Source organism: Caretta caretta, chromosome 2, assembly GCF_965140235.1.
Source record: "Caretta caretta isolate rCarCar2 chromosome 2, rCarCar1.hap1, whole genome shotgun sequence".
In the NCBI taxonomy this organism is placed as follows: domain Eukaryota; kingdom Metazoa; phylum Chordata; order Testudines; family Cheloniidae; genus Caretta; species Caretta caretta.
Genome location: NC_134207.1, coordinates 30372038 through 30389574, shown reverse-complemented (window position 1 = coordinate 30389574; position 17537 = coordinate 30372038). Strand labels below are relative to the sequence as shown.

General features: G+C 43.6%; 1 protein-coding gene across 3 annotated transcripts in view; it reads right to left on the bottom strand.

Moving 5' to 3' along the window:
* The window catches only part of CSMD3 (CUB and Sushi multiple domains 3), a 1179008-nt gene that overhangs the window by 38841 nt on the left and 1122630 nt on the right, over positions 1 to 17537 (bottom strand). For all 3 annotated transcript variants that reach the window (XM_048841517.2, XM_048841518.2, XM_048841519.2), the window contains 3 exons: positions 11966 to 12139; positions 9996 to 10169; positions 9658 to 9731 (listed from right to left, as the gene is read on the bottom strand). In XM_048841517.2, coding sequence (XP_048697474.2) covers positions 9658 to 9731; positions 9996 to 10169; positions 11966 to 12139 — 422 coding nt within the window. The remainder of the gene's footprint in view (positions 1 to 9657; positions 9732 to 9995; positions 10170 to 11965; positions 12140 to 17537) is intronic.

The following is a 17537-nucleotide window of genomic DNA, read 5'->3' as shown; positions in this document are numbered from 1 at the left end:
TGGATTAGACACTAAATATGAGTCAACAATGTAATACCATTGAAAAAATAAAAGTGAACATCAGTAGCAGGAGTGTTGTAAGCAAGTCATGAAACGTAATTCTTCTGCTCTACTCAGCACTGATAATGCCTCAGATGGAGTACTGTGTCCAGTGCCAGCACCCATACTTCAGGAAAGATGTAGACAATCTGGAGAAAACCCAGAGGAGAGCCACAAAAAGGATTAAAGGTCTAGAAAACATGACCTGTGAGGAAAGACTGAAAAAAATGGGTTTGTGTAGTCTTCAGAAAAGAAGACTGAAAGGGGAACACAATAAAAGTCTTCAAGTACATAAAAGAGGAGGGTGATAAATTGTTTTCCTTATCTATGAAGGACTGGACAAGAAGTAATGGGTTCAGATTGCAGCAAGGGAGATATGGTTAGACATTAGGGAAAATGTCTTAGCTGTAAAGGTAGTTACACTGGAACAAATTACCTAGTGAGGTTGTGGAACAGCTGTCATTGGAGTTTTTAAGAACAGGTTAGACAAAGACCTGTCAGGGACGGTGATCCTTAGCCCTGCCTCAGTGCAGAGGACTGGAATAGCTGAACTATCGAGGTCCCTTCCAGTCCTAGATTTGTATGATTCTATTATTTCAAGTTCTGTACAATGTAGTCCTGCTCAAACCAGAGATGTGCAAACAGGAAGTTGGTCCTTAAGGAGCGCCTGAAGAGTCATACCCATTGGGTTTGACTGCAGCAAAAATCCTGGGTCTCCAAGATCTAGAGGAACACTGGCAAAGGAAACTCACTCATACTGTGGCTCCTGCCTTTATCCCAAGGCTGCATCTCCTGCCTACCACCCAGTTCCTCAGGCATCAACTCCCCCCCAAGCAGTGATTGGCTCAAAGGCAAAGGAACTGGAGATTGTGTGGGGCTGTGGAAATTCCTCTCCTTTGAAGCTGGCAGTGCACCACAGCACTGCCCCCCATTCAAAAGTACAAGCCCCCATCCTGCAGCAGCACCTTGCCCACCATCTAGGAGCGTCAGCCTTCCTATGCCACAAATCCCTGATCCCAGAATATGAAACTGAAATGCTTAAACTGCTAACATAAATATTGTGAAAATTCCTGTTCATAACATTCACAAAATTTTTCCACTAAACATTTTTTCTACTAAAAATGCTAAAAACCCTCTTTTTTTATCCTGATACAGTAGCAACACATGAAAATATTTCTGCATTGTTCTCCTTTTTTATTTTAAACTGCACTATTGGGCTAATTTTATACCCAGACTCTGCATCACTGATTTCTTCTCCACTGGGAAATCAAGCTGCAAAGCACTGGATATCTGCTACCACTCAGCAAAGGGGTGATGCTCATCTCAGAAGAAGGTGTATAAATATTAACCATTCCCAACCATAACCAAGTTTACTAATAATACATTTTCAAAATGGGAGGCATGAGCTATGAGAACAATTGTTACTGAAACACACACACTTCTATCTGAGATTGCAGTAAATTCACTTCACTAAGAGTAGCAGAAGTTTTGGTTAGTCATGGTAAAACCAGTTCAGATAAAGTAACAACTGACCAAAGCATTTGCTTAGAGTTCTATCTGAATTTTTATGAGTGCTGGAAAGGAAAGGAGAACTATTTTTTTTCAGTGTGATTCTACCCGTCTTTATTCTTGGTCCTCCAGTCGCCAGATTATACCAGGATATTGAATGGGTTTTCTCTTCCCAAAAAATCTGGGTTGTAAGTGGATGTGGCTAGAGTCAGATGCAGGGGAATAGGAACTGAAACAAAGTGTTCTTTTGGTGAGTAGGGTGGTGGGTTTCCAGCTGTAGGGGAGGCAGATAAAGCAGGTACTGCTGTATATGGGCGATGGCTGCATTAAAGTTTGTTGGTTTTTTGGACAATCTGGTGTCACATCATTCCTTCTAACGATCCTTATGTTACAATATGTTGTAGAGAGGACTTAATAATGTAAGGAACTTCCAGTGGGAGGTCATTCACTCTAAACTGACTAAAGGACATAGAGCAGTGGTGGGCAACCTGCGACCCACGGGCCGCATGCGGCTCATCAGGGCAATCTGATTGCGGACTACGAGACATTTTGCCGACTTTGACCACCTACAGGCATGGCCCCCTGCGGTTCCCAGTGGCCATGGTTTGCCGTTCCTGGCCAATGGGAGCTGCAGGAAGTGGTGGGCCACAGGGACATGCTGGCTGGGAATGGTGAACGGCAGCAAAGGAGAGAGAGTTTGTGCCTGTGGACGGGCAATGTCAGCAAAATGTCTTGCGGCCCACAATCAGATTACCCTGCTGGGCCGCGGGCCGCAGGTTGCCCACCACTGACATAGAGTCTAGTGTGTGTCTTGCTCATACCACAGTCTCAGCTCATACTACAAGTTTTGCTTGCAGTTGTTGGTGGTCAGACCAGAATGGGACATTCTGAATAGGATATTAATGAGATGCCCAGTATCCATTCATTGGCAGGCAATGGGATCTAATAACTACCTGTGTAAAACTCATGGTTCCTCACTTTACAAGTTAAAATGTTTTCTCTATCAGCCACCCCTGCAAACTAGAGTGAAGCTCTGTTCTTTCTTTCTTGCTTGTCTGCACCAGAAATAAAGATTAGCCACTTAGAACAGAGTTAACTATTCTTCACAATCATGTGCAAACTAGAGCAGAAGCCATCTCACTCTATCCTCTCTTAGTTGAATGGAAGTAAAACGTGGGAAAATCTTATTTTCATCACTAACTGGTAGATATGACTTTCAGGAAACAGATCTATTGAGTAAGAAGGTGCATCTTTAGAGTCATTATTCTGACCACAAAGGGACTTAAAGCAGTCTTTTCATACTAAACATCTGTTATTTATTGCAGAGCTCTGTATTTTTTTTAACAAACAAAAGCAATAAAAGGTTATATTTTTGGAAGGCAAGTATGCCTGGATTTAAGGGATGGTTGGTGTGCATTCCCCAGGGTGTCTGCTGTATCAGCTCTTTTGCTCAACTAACATTTGGCCATTCTTTTGGAAGTGAAATAAAATGCACCTCTTGACGCCCTAGCTGAATCCTAGCTGAAAACCTACATGGTTATAAAGGCTCTCTCAGAAAAACGGGGTTGCTCAAAGTAGTGGTAATGGCACTTTCACCACTACATCACTTCTACTAATCCAGTCCAGTGCCATAGGCATAAAAGTCTTTGCTACTAAATAAACGCAATTATTGGTCTCTGTGAAATAAGTTTGTAGTCTTAGTTCCCTGTGAATGTGTGTGCACATCACATAATCTCACACAATTTGCATCCTTGTTGGAAGTTAAAGGCTGATTAGACTAAGAATGAACTATTCTTTCACTGCTCCAGATCAAGATTGGGGCATAGTGGTGGGGGCAGACTTGGAGGTGTACACATGGCTGTCCATACTATACAGCACTTATCTTGAAATAAACAGGTTTTCATTCTACAGTGCTATCAAATTATAGCTTTATAAGCACTAAATTCACAGAAGAAGAAAGTTTACAAGGTTTTCCCTTATCTTCATATTGAATATCATACGGCGCATCATAAAACAGACCCAAGAGCTAATACAAGGATACTAGGGGTGTAATGTGGCTATTTTTCTTTCTAAATACAGTTTGCACTTTGGCTCCCTTCAAGCTTTAACATGCAGGAAACTTGCTGAATTTCCACAAAAACCTAAATTGGAAAAAAAATAGAACTACAGAACCTCGCATGCAAGACAGATTGTTCTAAATAAATCCTTGCTTCATTTCAGCAGTGTGGTGCGCTATAATGGCTTATGGCCAATGTGCTATAAACAATTTCCTATGTTACTAGCAATATCTCTGAACAAATATTTCAAACCCACAGTTCATTTCAAAGAAGCAATTTATTTTTCAAGCTTATAGATGAAGTTGCTATATAGTGAGACAAAGGTATTTTGTCTTTGTAAAATCTGCTTGATATAATATACTGTGTTCAGAATAAATTTGCTACGTAACAAAATATTGGAATGAATGATAATATCCTAAAAGCAGGTACACATCCCAATTATACCATATGATACCATTTATTTACATTCTGTGGCTGGTATCTGAAGTAGGGCTGAGCTAGCATTTTTGATGCACATCTGCTTAACTTAATATGCAAGGGCCAAATACTGATACCCTTACTCAATTTCTGTCTAACCTTTCCTCTGGAAAACTCCAACTAGCATCATTACATTGTGATGTGGGGATAGCATGTATGCTGTGATCTAGAAGAGACCCACACTGTGCATAGACCCTATCTTTGGGACCTGGGAAAGCAGGCAGGTAGTGGCTTTTTTGTAGGCACAGATTATAAAATGCAAAGTCTGGAGATCACTTCAAAACAGCAAAGTGGGGAGGTCAGGGCTGGATAATTCTCTGTGTAGCCAGCTTAAAAGAGCCTGATCTTGGAGTTCTGGTGACAGAAGAGGACTGGCTAGGCAGGGAAGTGGATAGCTAGGAAGAAATTGGCACTGTGGAAACCCATAACTACGGGTTAGCATTGCCAAGAGGCCATGCCATGTTCATTCTGTGTAATCTGACACCCAACAACCAGAGGGTGGAAGGTGTTCTACGTTGGGGTTTTACATTCAGCCTCAGACCTAAACTTTCTCCGTGTATGTGAGATCTTAATTAGAAGCTGCACAATGAAGTATGCAACTTGGTTCTACTAGTGTTAACTGGTGACACTGTATATGTACAAATTGTGCGGAACATCTACTATTTTAGAAGCAGAACTTTATCTGACAAAAACTCTTCATTATTCACTTGGTAAAACTTCAAAGTGCTCTGCCTAATCCTCCATAACTGTGTGTGCAGTTGGTTCCAGGACATTAGAGAGACAAGGTACGTGAAGAAGGGCTGTGTGTACCTTGAAAGCTTGTATCACCAACAGAAGTTGGGCCAATAAAATATACTACTTCACTCACTGTGTCTCTCTAATTCTCCATAAAGTCTTCCTACATATAATTAGATATGGTGCTAGATGTTGATTGTCTTTCTGCCAAGATCTGGTCTGTTGCGTTTTGGATTTAGATTTGGATTCTTCTTTATCCTTCCCCTATGTTTAGCCAGAGTGGCCAAGGCAGTGTTATCTTAGTTTTTCCTTCCCCACTAGGCATCAGAGAAAGGAGCTACCTCCTAACCCTTCCCCTTAAGCAGAAGAAGGAGTGCTGCAGTTCCTACAGGGAAAGAGAGTACTAAACACTGCTGAAGTGCATTTACAGCGTTGCCCTATTAATCTGCAAGGCACTTAGAACTTTGGGGATCAAAGTTGTAAATCCTGTCAATAGCTACATTTGTTTTAGAAACTATGTATCAGTTGACAATATGCCTGTTTATTTGAAGAGTTGTATGCTGGATGCTAATGATGCTTCCATTCACCAGAGGAAAAACAAAAAACAAAAACAAAAATCTAGAGGGATCAGACTGGCCTGTCAGAATGTAAGACAGATGATTAACATGTCAGACAAATGACCCTAGGGAATTTGACAACAAAATTACAGAAAATGGCAATGCAATGAATATAATAAGCACGTTCTAACGTAGCATTTTGTTGTCTCAAAAGCATGCACGAATCGTCTATGTACTGTATTCTTTAAAGAATGTTGAGACTGATTCTCTTTTCACTCAAATTCATTTTACACTGGCATCTCTCCTGATATATTTTGGTGTGAGCAAGAGGAAAATTGGCTTGACTATAACTGTTTTATCATATTATTATCAAAATGTGGGCCAAATCCTGACATCCTTACTCAGTTTACTCAATCCTTACCTAGGAAATATCCCACTGAAATCAATGATAATTTTGCTGATTAAAAACTGACCTTCAATTTCAGGTTTTGGTGCTATATTAGTATTTCCTCAATATAAGAAAAACTAAGGGTATGTCTACACTAGCAGAGTTACATCGCTGGCAGTTACATCACTGCTCAGAGACGCTGAAGGGAAAGCACTGTTGTGTGTTTACACTGTCAGCTGCCTGCACAAAAGCATGTTCACACTTGCGGCACTTTCACTGGTATTCAGAATGGTGCACTCTGGGCAGCTGTCCCACAGAGCATCTCTTCCTTTTCTGCCACAAAAGTTGTGGGAAGGTGGAGAGGGTCATGGGACATCCTAGGTCCTGTCCCAATGCCCTGTGATACATTGCTTCGCATCCCAGCAATCCATGTGCTTCCATCCGCATTTGGCACAATCTTTCAATGGTTGGTGTAGTGCATCTTCTGCCTCTTTGGTCTCCAGGAATGGATCCTGCACTATTGACCAATATGCTGCTCGCTCTCACTAACAAGTCACAAGTGGAAGAGGAGTTATTCCTTAAAACTACAAAGGCAAGAAGAGTGTGACATTGATCTCGTCAAGTGTAGCAGCTATGACACGAGATTGTTTGTGGCATTCACGGAGGTGCTGACCACAGTGGAATGCTGCTTTTGGGCTCAGGAAACAAGCACTTAGTGGTGGGATCACATTGTCATGCACGTCTGGGATAACGAGCAGTGGCCGCAGAACTTTCGGATGAGGAAAGTCACATTCATGGGACTGTGTGATGAGCTCGCCCCAGTCCTGCGGTACAAGGACATGAGAAAGAGAGCTGTCCAGCTGTTGGAGAAGCGCATGGCAATTGCACTGTAGAAGCTGGCTATTCCAGATGGCTACCGATCAGTCACTAACCAGTTCAGAGTGGAAAAGTTGACCATTGGACTTGTGTTGACGGACGTGTGCGGGGCCATTAATCATATCCTGCTCCAAAAGACCGTGACTCTGGGCAACGTGTGTGACATTGTAGATGCCTTTTCACAAATGGGCTTCCCTAACTGTGGGGCGGCGATAGATGGCCCAAATATTTCAATTCTGGCACCAGACCACCTAGCCACCGAGTACTTTAATTGGAAGAGGTATTTCTCTGTGGTTCTCTAGGTGCTTGTGGATTACGGTGGGAATTTCATAGACATTAACACAGGCTGATCTGGAAAGGTGCATGACACACACACATCTTTCTGAACACTGGCCTGTTCAGGAAGCTACAATCAGGGACTTTCTTCCTGGACCAGAAGTTCACCATAGGGGAAGTCGAAATGCCTATTGTGATCCTGGGAGACCCTGCCTACCCCTTAATGCCATGGCTTATAAAGCCATACATGGGGAACCTTGACATTGTTGAGTGTACTTTTGTCCATTTAAAGGCCCGCTGGCACTGCCTATATGTGAGGCTGGACCTCACCGGTAACAATATTCCTATGCTTATAGCCATGTGCTGTACACTATGTAATATTTGTGAAGGGAAGGGTGAAAGCTTTACTCAGGGCTGGACAGCTGAGGCTCAGTACCTGGAGGCTGAATTTGAACAGCCAGAGACCAGGTCTATTAGAGGGGTGCAGCGTGGGGCCATAAGGATTAGGGATGACCTGAGGCAACAATTTGAAGCTGAAAGCCAGTAATATTTTTTTCTATGCTCGGGAGTGCAGTAATACTAGGAGGTGATTGTGACTGGTGCAGACGATGCACTGTGAAGGTTTAAGAAAACTGCCTGTTGCTTTGAAGGGATCTGTTTGCTTTCAATTAATAGAGTAAAGATTGCTTTCAAACACAATTTAAAAAAACAACAACAACGAGAGGAGAGAGACAAACAAAAAAACACATCAGTTCTGTGGTGGATGGGGGAAGGGAGAGTCCCAGGAGGAGGTGGGGTCCTGGGATGGTTAAAGATTTGTGTATGTCCAGGTATCATATGCAACCTTGTCCTTTGGAGTACAGTGCAGAAAGTACTGTACTTCAGCAGGGCTAATCTGCAGTGGGTACTGGGAGTCTGCAGGGCTGGACTGTGACGGGCAGGAGTGGAATGCAGCGAGTCCAGACTAGAGCCAGGAGGTTGATAAGAGTGTGTTGGTGAGTCTGGTGGGCGCATGGGAAAGAGTTTTGTAACAGCAGCTGCAGGGGAGGGTGGGTGTGGAACTGCTCAGTTTGCAGCGTTAGTAGCGCCTGGAGTGTGTCCGCTTGGTGCTCCATAACGTTTAAGAGCCACTCCGTGGCTTCATTCTGGCATGCTGCGTTCTCCTTTCGGTCCCTCTTCTCACTGTCCCGCCACTCCTTTAATTCTTGTTTTTTGGCCGCTGAGTGCATCATGACATCACGCAGAAAGTCCTCTTTAGTTTTTCGTGTCCGCTTTCTAATTCTGCGCAGCCGTTCAGCCAGTGATAATAAAGAGGGAGCCTTGGCTCCCAAGGTAATATCTGTGAAGCCAAAATGTAACATTTTATAGACGCAGTATTGTTTACTCCTATGGAGTAGAGAAGAGCTCCTGGCTTCTTGCATCTCTGACTTCTGAGTTGTGCTCTGCCTCTGGGTCCCCCTCCTCCTCCACATGCTCATCCAAGATTTCCTCCTCCTGGCTCAGTCCACTCTTGACTGGCACATGAGCCGCTGAAGTATCCGCAGTGGCCTTTGCAGTGGAGGTGGGGTCGCCACCGAGTATTGCATCCAGCTTTTTGTAGAACCAGCAGCTCATCGGTGCAGCACCGGAGTGGCAGTTTGCCTCCCACACCGTGTGGTAGGTGTTCTGCAGCTCCTTCACTTTGATCCTGCACTGCATTGTATCCTGGGCATGGTCCCTTTCTTTCATGCATCGTGAAATCTGTCCGTAGGAATCATAATTCCTATGGCTGGAGCGCAGCTGGGACTGGACAGCCTCCTCTCCCCAAATGCTGATGAGGTCCAGCAGCTCAGCATTGCTCCAAGCGGGGGATCACCTGGTGCATGCAGCAGGCATGGTCACCCGGAAAGATGCACTGAAACCACTGCACGCATCACAGAGCAAACAGGAAGGGGACTTTCAAAATTCCCCAGGAATTAAAGGGATGGTCACCTGAGGGCAGGGCAGTAGAATTCAAACCGATGACCAAAGAGGCAAGAACAGACATTGTGGGATACCTCTGGGAGACCAATTGCCACGCTGTAATCAACCAGGGTGTCTACACTATAGACCCAGCGCAGAAAGCTCTATGCCTCTCGTCGGGGTGGTTTTTTTACTGCGTTAAAACTGCGCAGTTTCTGTGCACTAAGTAGCTTGGCAGTGTGTACACCTCGGGAGTTACACCACAGAAAGCTGCTTTACCGTACAGAAACTTGCCAGTGTAGACAAGGCCTTGGAGAGATGAATAACTTGGATATTACGTTTATTTTTTTAATTAAGAAAATGACCTCTCCTGCCAAAATCAACGTACACATTAGCACTGCAGGGTCCAAATCACAGTTTGTCAAATTGAGTATATGACTAGAGCTTCCAAATGTTTCATCGTGTAGACCACATTTTAATATAGGAATTAATCCATAGACTACCGGCTTTCCAGTTCCAGAGTATGTGGAACACTTTCTCTCCCATTTATGATCACAAAACATCTGTTTGGCAACTATAACAATTGTTTGCATAGAATTTAGCACTGGAAAAGTATTTAAAGGGTTTGTTGCTGGTTTTAATGTAAATCTGCAGCTGGAAATAAGGAGAACCAAAACCATATGAGCATCTTGTTCTTAGCAAACCATAGGCAAGTGCTCCTTTAATCATCAGTGGTTCCTGGATCATAGTCTGAGAACTTCTGAACTACTGTGTACTATAAAAACAACTTAACACACCCTACCTGGTAGCCAAATGTATTGTTTTGTGATCCATGCCGGGGGATTCCAGGGTTTTCACATGATGTGCGAGTGGGTTCTAAAAAAATAAAAATAAAATCAACACAACATAAGGTATTTTTTTAGTGAAAAAAAATCTGTGTGTCAACAAATACATTTAATTTAACCATTTGGAGAACAGGATCAGTAGAAGTATCATGATTAAAATGGTCATGTTTCACAGATAGTGTTGAATAACACAACATAATAAATCAAAGTTTTCATACACGAACTGGCCGGTCTAGGAGTGGGAGAACCAAACAGAAGAATCCAGTAGATCTCAGTAACATGGATTTCATCTTACCTATACATCGAGGAGAAGAACCACTCCAAGTTCCATCTGCTTGGCATATCCGAGTACTGGACCCAACCAAAACAAACGGAGGATTGCAGCTGAAAGAGACTTCTGACTGGTAGATGAAGCTCTTGCCTTCTCTTTTCCCTTGAGAAGGTACTCCAGGGTCACCACAAAACTTTGCTATGGAAAATTATGTGACATATAGAAAGCATTCAGCATTTGCTAAAAGGTATTAAAATAAGACTTACACTAAAGTACCTGAGCTTAGCTGAACAGTTACTCCAAATCTCATGTCTGGCTCTTATACAGAACCAAATAAATGGGAGTTTTGTGGGAGCAAGGAAGGAATAGAATCTGCACAACATGATGGAGAGCCAGTCTTTGCTAGTACTGACTGCAGTCTCAAGGTTGAACTAGCTTTGGTGGCTGATTAGAATCCCTATGAGAGAGGCAGAGGGAACAGCTTGGAGATGTACTGTGTGTCTGGTGATTCCGCCAGTTACAAAACCTTCCACATCCACAGCTCTACTCTATCCCCTAATCCTATATTACATCAGCATACAAGATGCCCCGCAGAAAACCATTGCAGAGTATGACAGTCCTCTGCCTGCACAACAGAACCTCATAACACCTGGTACTTATAGCATCTTTCATGCTCTTGGAGGGAGCAAAAGAAGTTGTCCAAAGAGAAACAGATTTTAGGAGTGGCAGCTTCTTACTTCATCTTACTTAACTACAATTGATAACTTGGGTATGGAGTGAGATCACTAGAAAGTTAGTGGGGCTAACCAGAACTACAATAAAAAGAATTACATTAAACATGGAAAGCAGTTTAAGTAGAAATCTGAAAGTCAAACATTAATAGACATTTATTAAATAGAATATGTATCTGCCAGTAATAATATATTCTAAATCAGAGTCTTAAGGCTTTGAGTTTATCACCTGCAAGGATTTTCTTCTGTCCATGGCATAGCGTTGAATAACTGGCTAGATGCATGCTGGGTGAGTTTTTTGGCCTCTCCCTACAGTATTAGGTATTGGCCATTTTCAGAAGCTGCATACAGTGTTTCATGGGACCAGTGCTATGATCAGCTATGATATATTCTATGCCCCCGAACTCCACATTCTCTGATAAAACCTCACTGGTAGCAGAGAGGCTCCACATACCGATACTGAGATTTGTTTGCAAGATAGGGGTCTTAATCTATGACTATTTGGAAATTCACACTACATCATAGAACTGGCAGCATAGATTCCATTACAAAATTGTTACTAAGAGAAAGCTTTAGACTCTGTAAGGGCCTGATCCTTTAAACACCAATAACTGAAAATAGTACTTACTACTGTGAATAGTCTGATTGGCTTCAATATGACTACTTTCTGGTGTAAACTCTATGCTCTCTAGTAAACATATGCCACACTGGGATTATAGTTTGTAGAGATCTAGATACATTTTTTTTTTTTAGCCTTTTTGCACACTGAGGTCTAAACGTTTCTTCTGAGTGGTTATTTGATGGGTAAAGTTCCAAATTCTCAGGGGAAAAAAAAACTTTAATTCCCTCACAAGGAATTGGCATTCTTGGGAGCTAGACAATTTTTACAGAAAGAGCTCATGTGGAAACTCCATCATTCATCTGAAATGTTTCACAAGCCTTTCCCCGGCAACATGCTATTGTTGGATGCCCACTAACCCTCTTTCACATGGGTAACTAAGGAAATGAGACATGGTAATTCACAGGAGCCTTATTTTTCTCTGGTATGGAAAGATGTGCATATAAAACACCCTACATTTGTAGCAGGTTGGAGGGTCTGGGATTCCTCCTTCTACTAGTAAAAGTTCAAGTGATTTTACTTTCCAAAGAAACCTGACGAGCAACTGAAGAACAAGCGACAAGTGGCCAAAAAGTGAGTGATAAGCGAGAGGTGAGCGAGGAAAAATAATTAGAATAAAATATGAGATTCAAACAAATACTTACGTAAGCACTGAGGTACCTCGCCGCTCCAAGTTCCATTCCCAACACAGGTCAAAACAGCAGGAAAGGACAGTTCATAGCCTGGCGAGCAGACATAGCTAATACTAAATCCCCAGTCAAAATTTGTTCCTTCCAACCTTCCATTAGAGATCTGAGGAGGAGTTGGGCAGGTAACAGCTGCAATAACATTCAAAGTGATTAGGCACAGCTGCTGCAAATATCCCTGGTGTACACAGTTACAAGAAAAAACATTTGTGTTCATTTAATCTTTTTGGAGGACAATACAAGTGGTGACAGGTTATCTTCCTGACTGTATTCTTGCAACACCACTGTAGCTAATATTTCTGGTTGCCTCCATTTCTGGGACACGATTCTTACAAGATACCAGAATTTATAATGCAAAGTTGAATGCTGCATCCTGCCAGTTGGGAAGATAACACATGGAAATCACTGTATAGTCTATATAATATAAAATATTTGATAAAATACTAATAGTGTTCATGACAAAATGATTTTTGTTGACTGTTAGGCATCCTGAAGTATAATTATGTTCACTTACACATGGTCATAACCCAATTCTTTCTTTCTGTTAGTCAATTTAGAGATAGTCTGGTTTTTAAAACACAGGAATGAGATTCAGGAGCGTGTGTGGCTACACTCTCTCTCTTGGTAGGTATCGCACATTAAGAATTGTCTGCCTCATGGGTAATTATTTACCAGGACGCATCTTACTTCTGGATGAGGGGAGAGGGTTCTGCAATTCCCTCTTCTTCAGAGACTGCTAGTGCTGCTGCTCCTGACAGGTAGGAGAGGGACTTAAAAATCCCAACTTGACTTCCCCCTCCTCAGACCTGAGGGTGGCAGGGGGAGATTTTGAAGGCAACACTCACTCTAGGTTTGAGCAGGAGAGAAGAACGCAGGTGTCCCCCCCCCCCACATGCCTCAGGTCTGGTGGTGCCCAGGAGAGTATCAGAAACATTAGCATCAGAAAGGGTTCCACAAAGAATGATAGGGAGGTAGTGGTGCTATTTGATTTTTTTGTGGGGGAGGACAAGGGATGGCTGCAGGAGTTACTGACTTTGAAGGATGAATGGGTGGGAGGAAGAGAGAAGGAGAAAGGGGGTGAGATGAGGGAGGATGTGAATGAAAAGGGAGAGAGAATGGGGAAAGCAAATTGGATGGGGAGAGAGACAATGAGAGAAACAAAAGAAGAGATGAATGAATGACTGAGAGGAAGTGAATAAATGGGAAATAGTGAATGAGGAGAGCACCAGTGGGAAAGAGCAGAGTAAAGAGAAAGAGAGCAAGGGTAACACCAACAGACCCTGGTTGTCAGGATTGAACCTGGAGCCTCTGGAGCTTAGTCCATGAGCCGCTACCACATGAGCTGAAAGCCAACTGGCTCTCAGCTGAGGCTGTAGAGCAGACTCATTAATCTCTAAATTGTCTCGGTGCCACTAGCTGGGACAGAACACCACACCCAGAAGGTGTGTGGATTCCATAAGTGAGAGTAGTTAGATTGATCTTAAGGGAGGGAGAGGGAGTACGTGGGGAGAGTGGGCAGCAGTGAATGAAGACAAATGAGGAAAGGAGAGTTGAGAGACCATGTGAATGGGGGAGATGAAGGGGCTGCACTCAAAAGCTTTAAACTTACACTTAGTTAGCCTGTCATTCTGCATGCAGAAAAAAATTAAAGGGAACACTGGTCAGGAGCACGAGGTTCTTGCTGTGTGACCTGTAGAAGCCACCTAGCTTTTCTGTGCATCAGTTTCACCATTAGTATAATTCTATATAATGGGATTATCACTCTTCTATACATCACACGGGTGCTTGAGGCTTCATTCATTAATGCTTGTTAAATTCTTTGAGAATCATAGAATCACAGAAGATTAGGATTGGAAGAGACCTCAGAAGGTCATCTAGTCCAACCCCCTGCTCAAAGCAGGACCAATATCAACTAAATCATCCAAAACTCTGGGTGGAAATGCAAAATACCATTATTTTAATAACCTTTTAGCCAAGCAGGAGACCAAGAATTTGGGGGTGACTTTAGGATTCCCTTTTTTATTGTGCTAGGGGTTGTTTTTTTTTAGAGACTGGGTGCTTGGGCCTTTCCATGTCTGTATATGTCAAGGTTCCTCCCCCACTCTGAACTCTAGGGTACAGATGTGGGGACCGGCATGAAAAAACCTCCTAAGCTTATCTTTACCAGCTTAGGTCAAAACTTCCCCAAGGTACAAAATATTCCCCCCGTTGTCCTTGGACTGGCTGCTACCACCACCAAACTAATACTGGTTACTGGGGAAGAGCTGTTTGGACGCGTCTTTCCCCCCAAAATACTTCCCAAAACCCTGCACCCCACTTCCTGGACAAGGTTTGGTAAAAAGCCTCACCAATTTGCCTAGGTGACTACAGACCCAGACCCTTGGATCTTAAGAACAATGAACAATCCTCCCAACACTTGCACCCCCCCTTTCCTGGGAAATGTTGGATAAAAAGCCTCACCAATTTGCATAGGTGACCACAGACCCAAACCCTTGGATCTGAGAACAATGAAAAAGCATTCAGTTTTTTACAAGAAGACTTTTAATAAAAAATAGAAGTAAATAGAAATAAAGAAATCCCCCCTGTAAAATCAGGATGGTAGATATCTTACAGGGTAATTAGATTCAAAAAACATAGAGAAACCCTCTAGGCAAAACCTTAAGTTACAAAAAAGATACACAGACAGAAATAGTTATTCTATTCAGCACAATGCTTTTCTCAGCCATTTAAAGAAATCATAATCTAACACATACCTAGCTAGATTACTTACTAAAAGTTCTAAGACTCCATTCCTGGTCTATCCCCGGCCAAGACCCAGCAACAGACAGACCCTTTGTTTCTCTCCCTCCTCCCAGCTTTTGAAAGTATCTTGTCTCCTCATTGGTCATTTTGGTCAGGTGCCAGCGAGGTTACCTTTAGCTTCTTAACCCTTTACAGGTGAGAGGAGCTTTCCCCTGGCCAGGAGGGATTTCAAAGGGGTTTACCCTTCCCTTTATATTTATGACACGCCCCCCAAATCTCAGCTAGGGTGAAACACTGGCTGGGATTTCTTCCTGGAGCTCTAGGAAAAACAGAGTTAATAAGACACATGCATCTCTAAATATACTACCAAGTACATAAAGACTAACAATATTTTCCACATCTCAAGGACGATTTTAACCAGTTGATTCTGGGAAACTTTCACGGGAGAGTGCATCAGCCACTTTGTTAGAAGCTCCTGAGATGTGTTGGACGTTGAAATCAAAATCTTGGAGAGCTAAACTCCACCGAAGAAGTTTTTTGTTAGTTTCCTTGACGGTGTGAAGCCACTTCAGTGCAGCATGGTCGGTTTGCAGGTGGAAACGCCGTCCCCAAACATATGGGCGTAGCTTTTCCAGAGCGTAGACAATGGCGTAACATTCCTTTTCAGTGACTGACCAGTTGCTTTCCCTCTCAGACAGTTTTTTGCTGAGAAACACTACAGGGTGGAATTCTTGATCAGGTCCTTTCTGCATTAAAACTGCTCCCACACCACGCTCGGACGCATCTGTGGTTACTAGGAACGGTTTGTCAAAGTCTGGGGCCCTTAGTACAGGGTCAGACATGAGTGTCGCTTTAAGCTTGTTAAAGGCCTTCTGACACTTTCCGGTCCACTGAACAGCATTTGGCTGTTTCTTTTTGGTTAGGTCTGTCAGTGGGGCAGCGATTTGGCTGTAGTGCGGTACAAATCGTCTGTAATAACCGGCCAAGCCTAAGAAGGATTGAACCTGTTTCTTTGACTTTGGGACAGGCCACTTTTGGATAGCATCCACTTTGGCCTGTAGGGGGCTGATAGTTCCTTGACCCACCTGGTGTCCAAGGTAAGTCACTCTGTTTAGGCCTATTTGACACTTCTTAGCCTTAACAGTTAGTCCTGCCTCCCTTATGCGCTCAAGGACTTTTTGTAGATGTTCCAGGTGGTCTGCCCAGGAATCCGAAAATATGGCCACATCGTCAAGGTAGGTGACTGCACATTCCCCTAATCCCGCTAGGAGACCATCTACAAGTCTTTGGAAAGTGGCGGGTGCATTTCGCAGCCCGAAAGGGAGAACATTAAATTCATACAGCCCGAGATGCGTGATGAAGGCTGACCTTTCCTTGGCAGATTCATCTAGCGGTACCTGCCAGTACCCCTTGGTTAAGTCCAAGGTAGAGATGAACTGGGCCCGTCCCAGTTTCTCCAATAGTTCATCTGTGTGTGGCATTGGATAGTTGTCTGGGCGAGTTACAGCATTTAGCTTACGGTAGTCCACGCAAAAACGTATTTCCCCATCTGGTTTGGGAACTAGAACCACTGGAGATGCCCATGCACTTTCAGAGGGGCGGATTACACCCATCTGTAACATATCCTGGATCTCCCGTTTTATAGCAGTTTTAGCTTGAGGAGACACTCGGTAAGGTTGGACCCTAATTGGGTGAGCATTACCTGTGTCAATGGAGTGGTATGCCCGTTCAGTCAGTCCTGGGGTGGCTGAGAACGTTGGCGCGTAGCTAGTGCACAGCTCCTGGATCTGCTGTCGCTGCATACGCCCAAGGGTCATGGAGAGGTTCACCTCTTCCACACCACCAGCACTTTTCCCTTCGTAGTAGACACCTTCAGGCCACTCAGCGTCGTCTCCTCCCTGGGCTGTAAACTGACAAACCTTTAATTCTCTGGAATAAAAGGGCTTTAGAGAATTAATATGGTACACCTTAGGCTTTCGGTTGGAGGTGGGGAATGCTATGAGATAATTAACAGCTCCCAGGCGCTCCTGGACCATGAATGGCCCTTCCCACGATGCTTCCATTTTATGGGCCTGGAGCGCCTTTAAGACCATGACCTGGTCTCCTACTTTGAAGGAACGCTCTCTGGCATGTTTATCATACCAGGCTTTTTGCTCTTTTTGAGCATCCTGTAAGTTTTCTCTAGCAAGGGCTAAAGAGGTTCGGAGGGTGTTTTGTAGGTTGGTTACAAAGTCCAGAATGTTAGTTCCTGGAGACGGTGTAAATCCCTCCCATTGCTGCTTCACCAACTGCAATGGCCCCTTAACCTCACGGCCATATACAAGTTCAAATGGGGAAAACCCTAAACTGGGATGTGGTACAGCTCTGTAGGCAAAGAGCAACTGCTGCAACACTAGGTCCCAATCATTGGAGTGCTCATTTACAAATTTACGTATCATGGCCCCCAAAGTTCCATTAAACTTCTCCACCATGCCATTTGTTTGATGGTGGTAAGGAGTGGCAACCAAGTGATTTACCCCATGAGCTTCCCAAAGGTTTTTCATAGTTCCTGCCAGGAAATTAGTCCCTGCATCTGTGAGGATGTCGGAGGTCCAACCTACCCTGGCAAAAATGTCTGCTAGTGCCTGGCACACACTTTTAGCCCTGGTGTTGCTTAGAGCTACTGCTTCTGGCCATCGGGTGGCAAAATCCATGAAAGTCAGTATGTACTGCTTTCCTCTGGGTGTCTTTTTCGGAAAAGGACCCAGAATATCCACAGCTACTCGCTGAAATGGAACTTCAATGATGG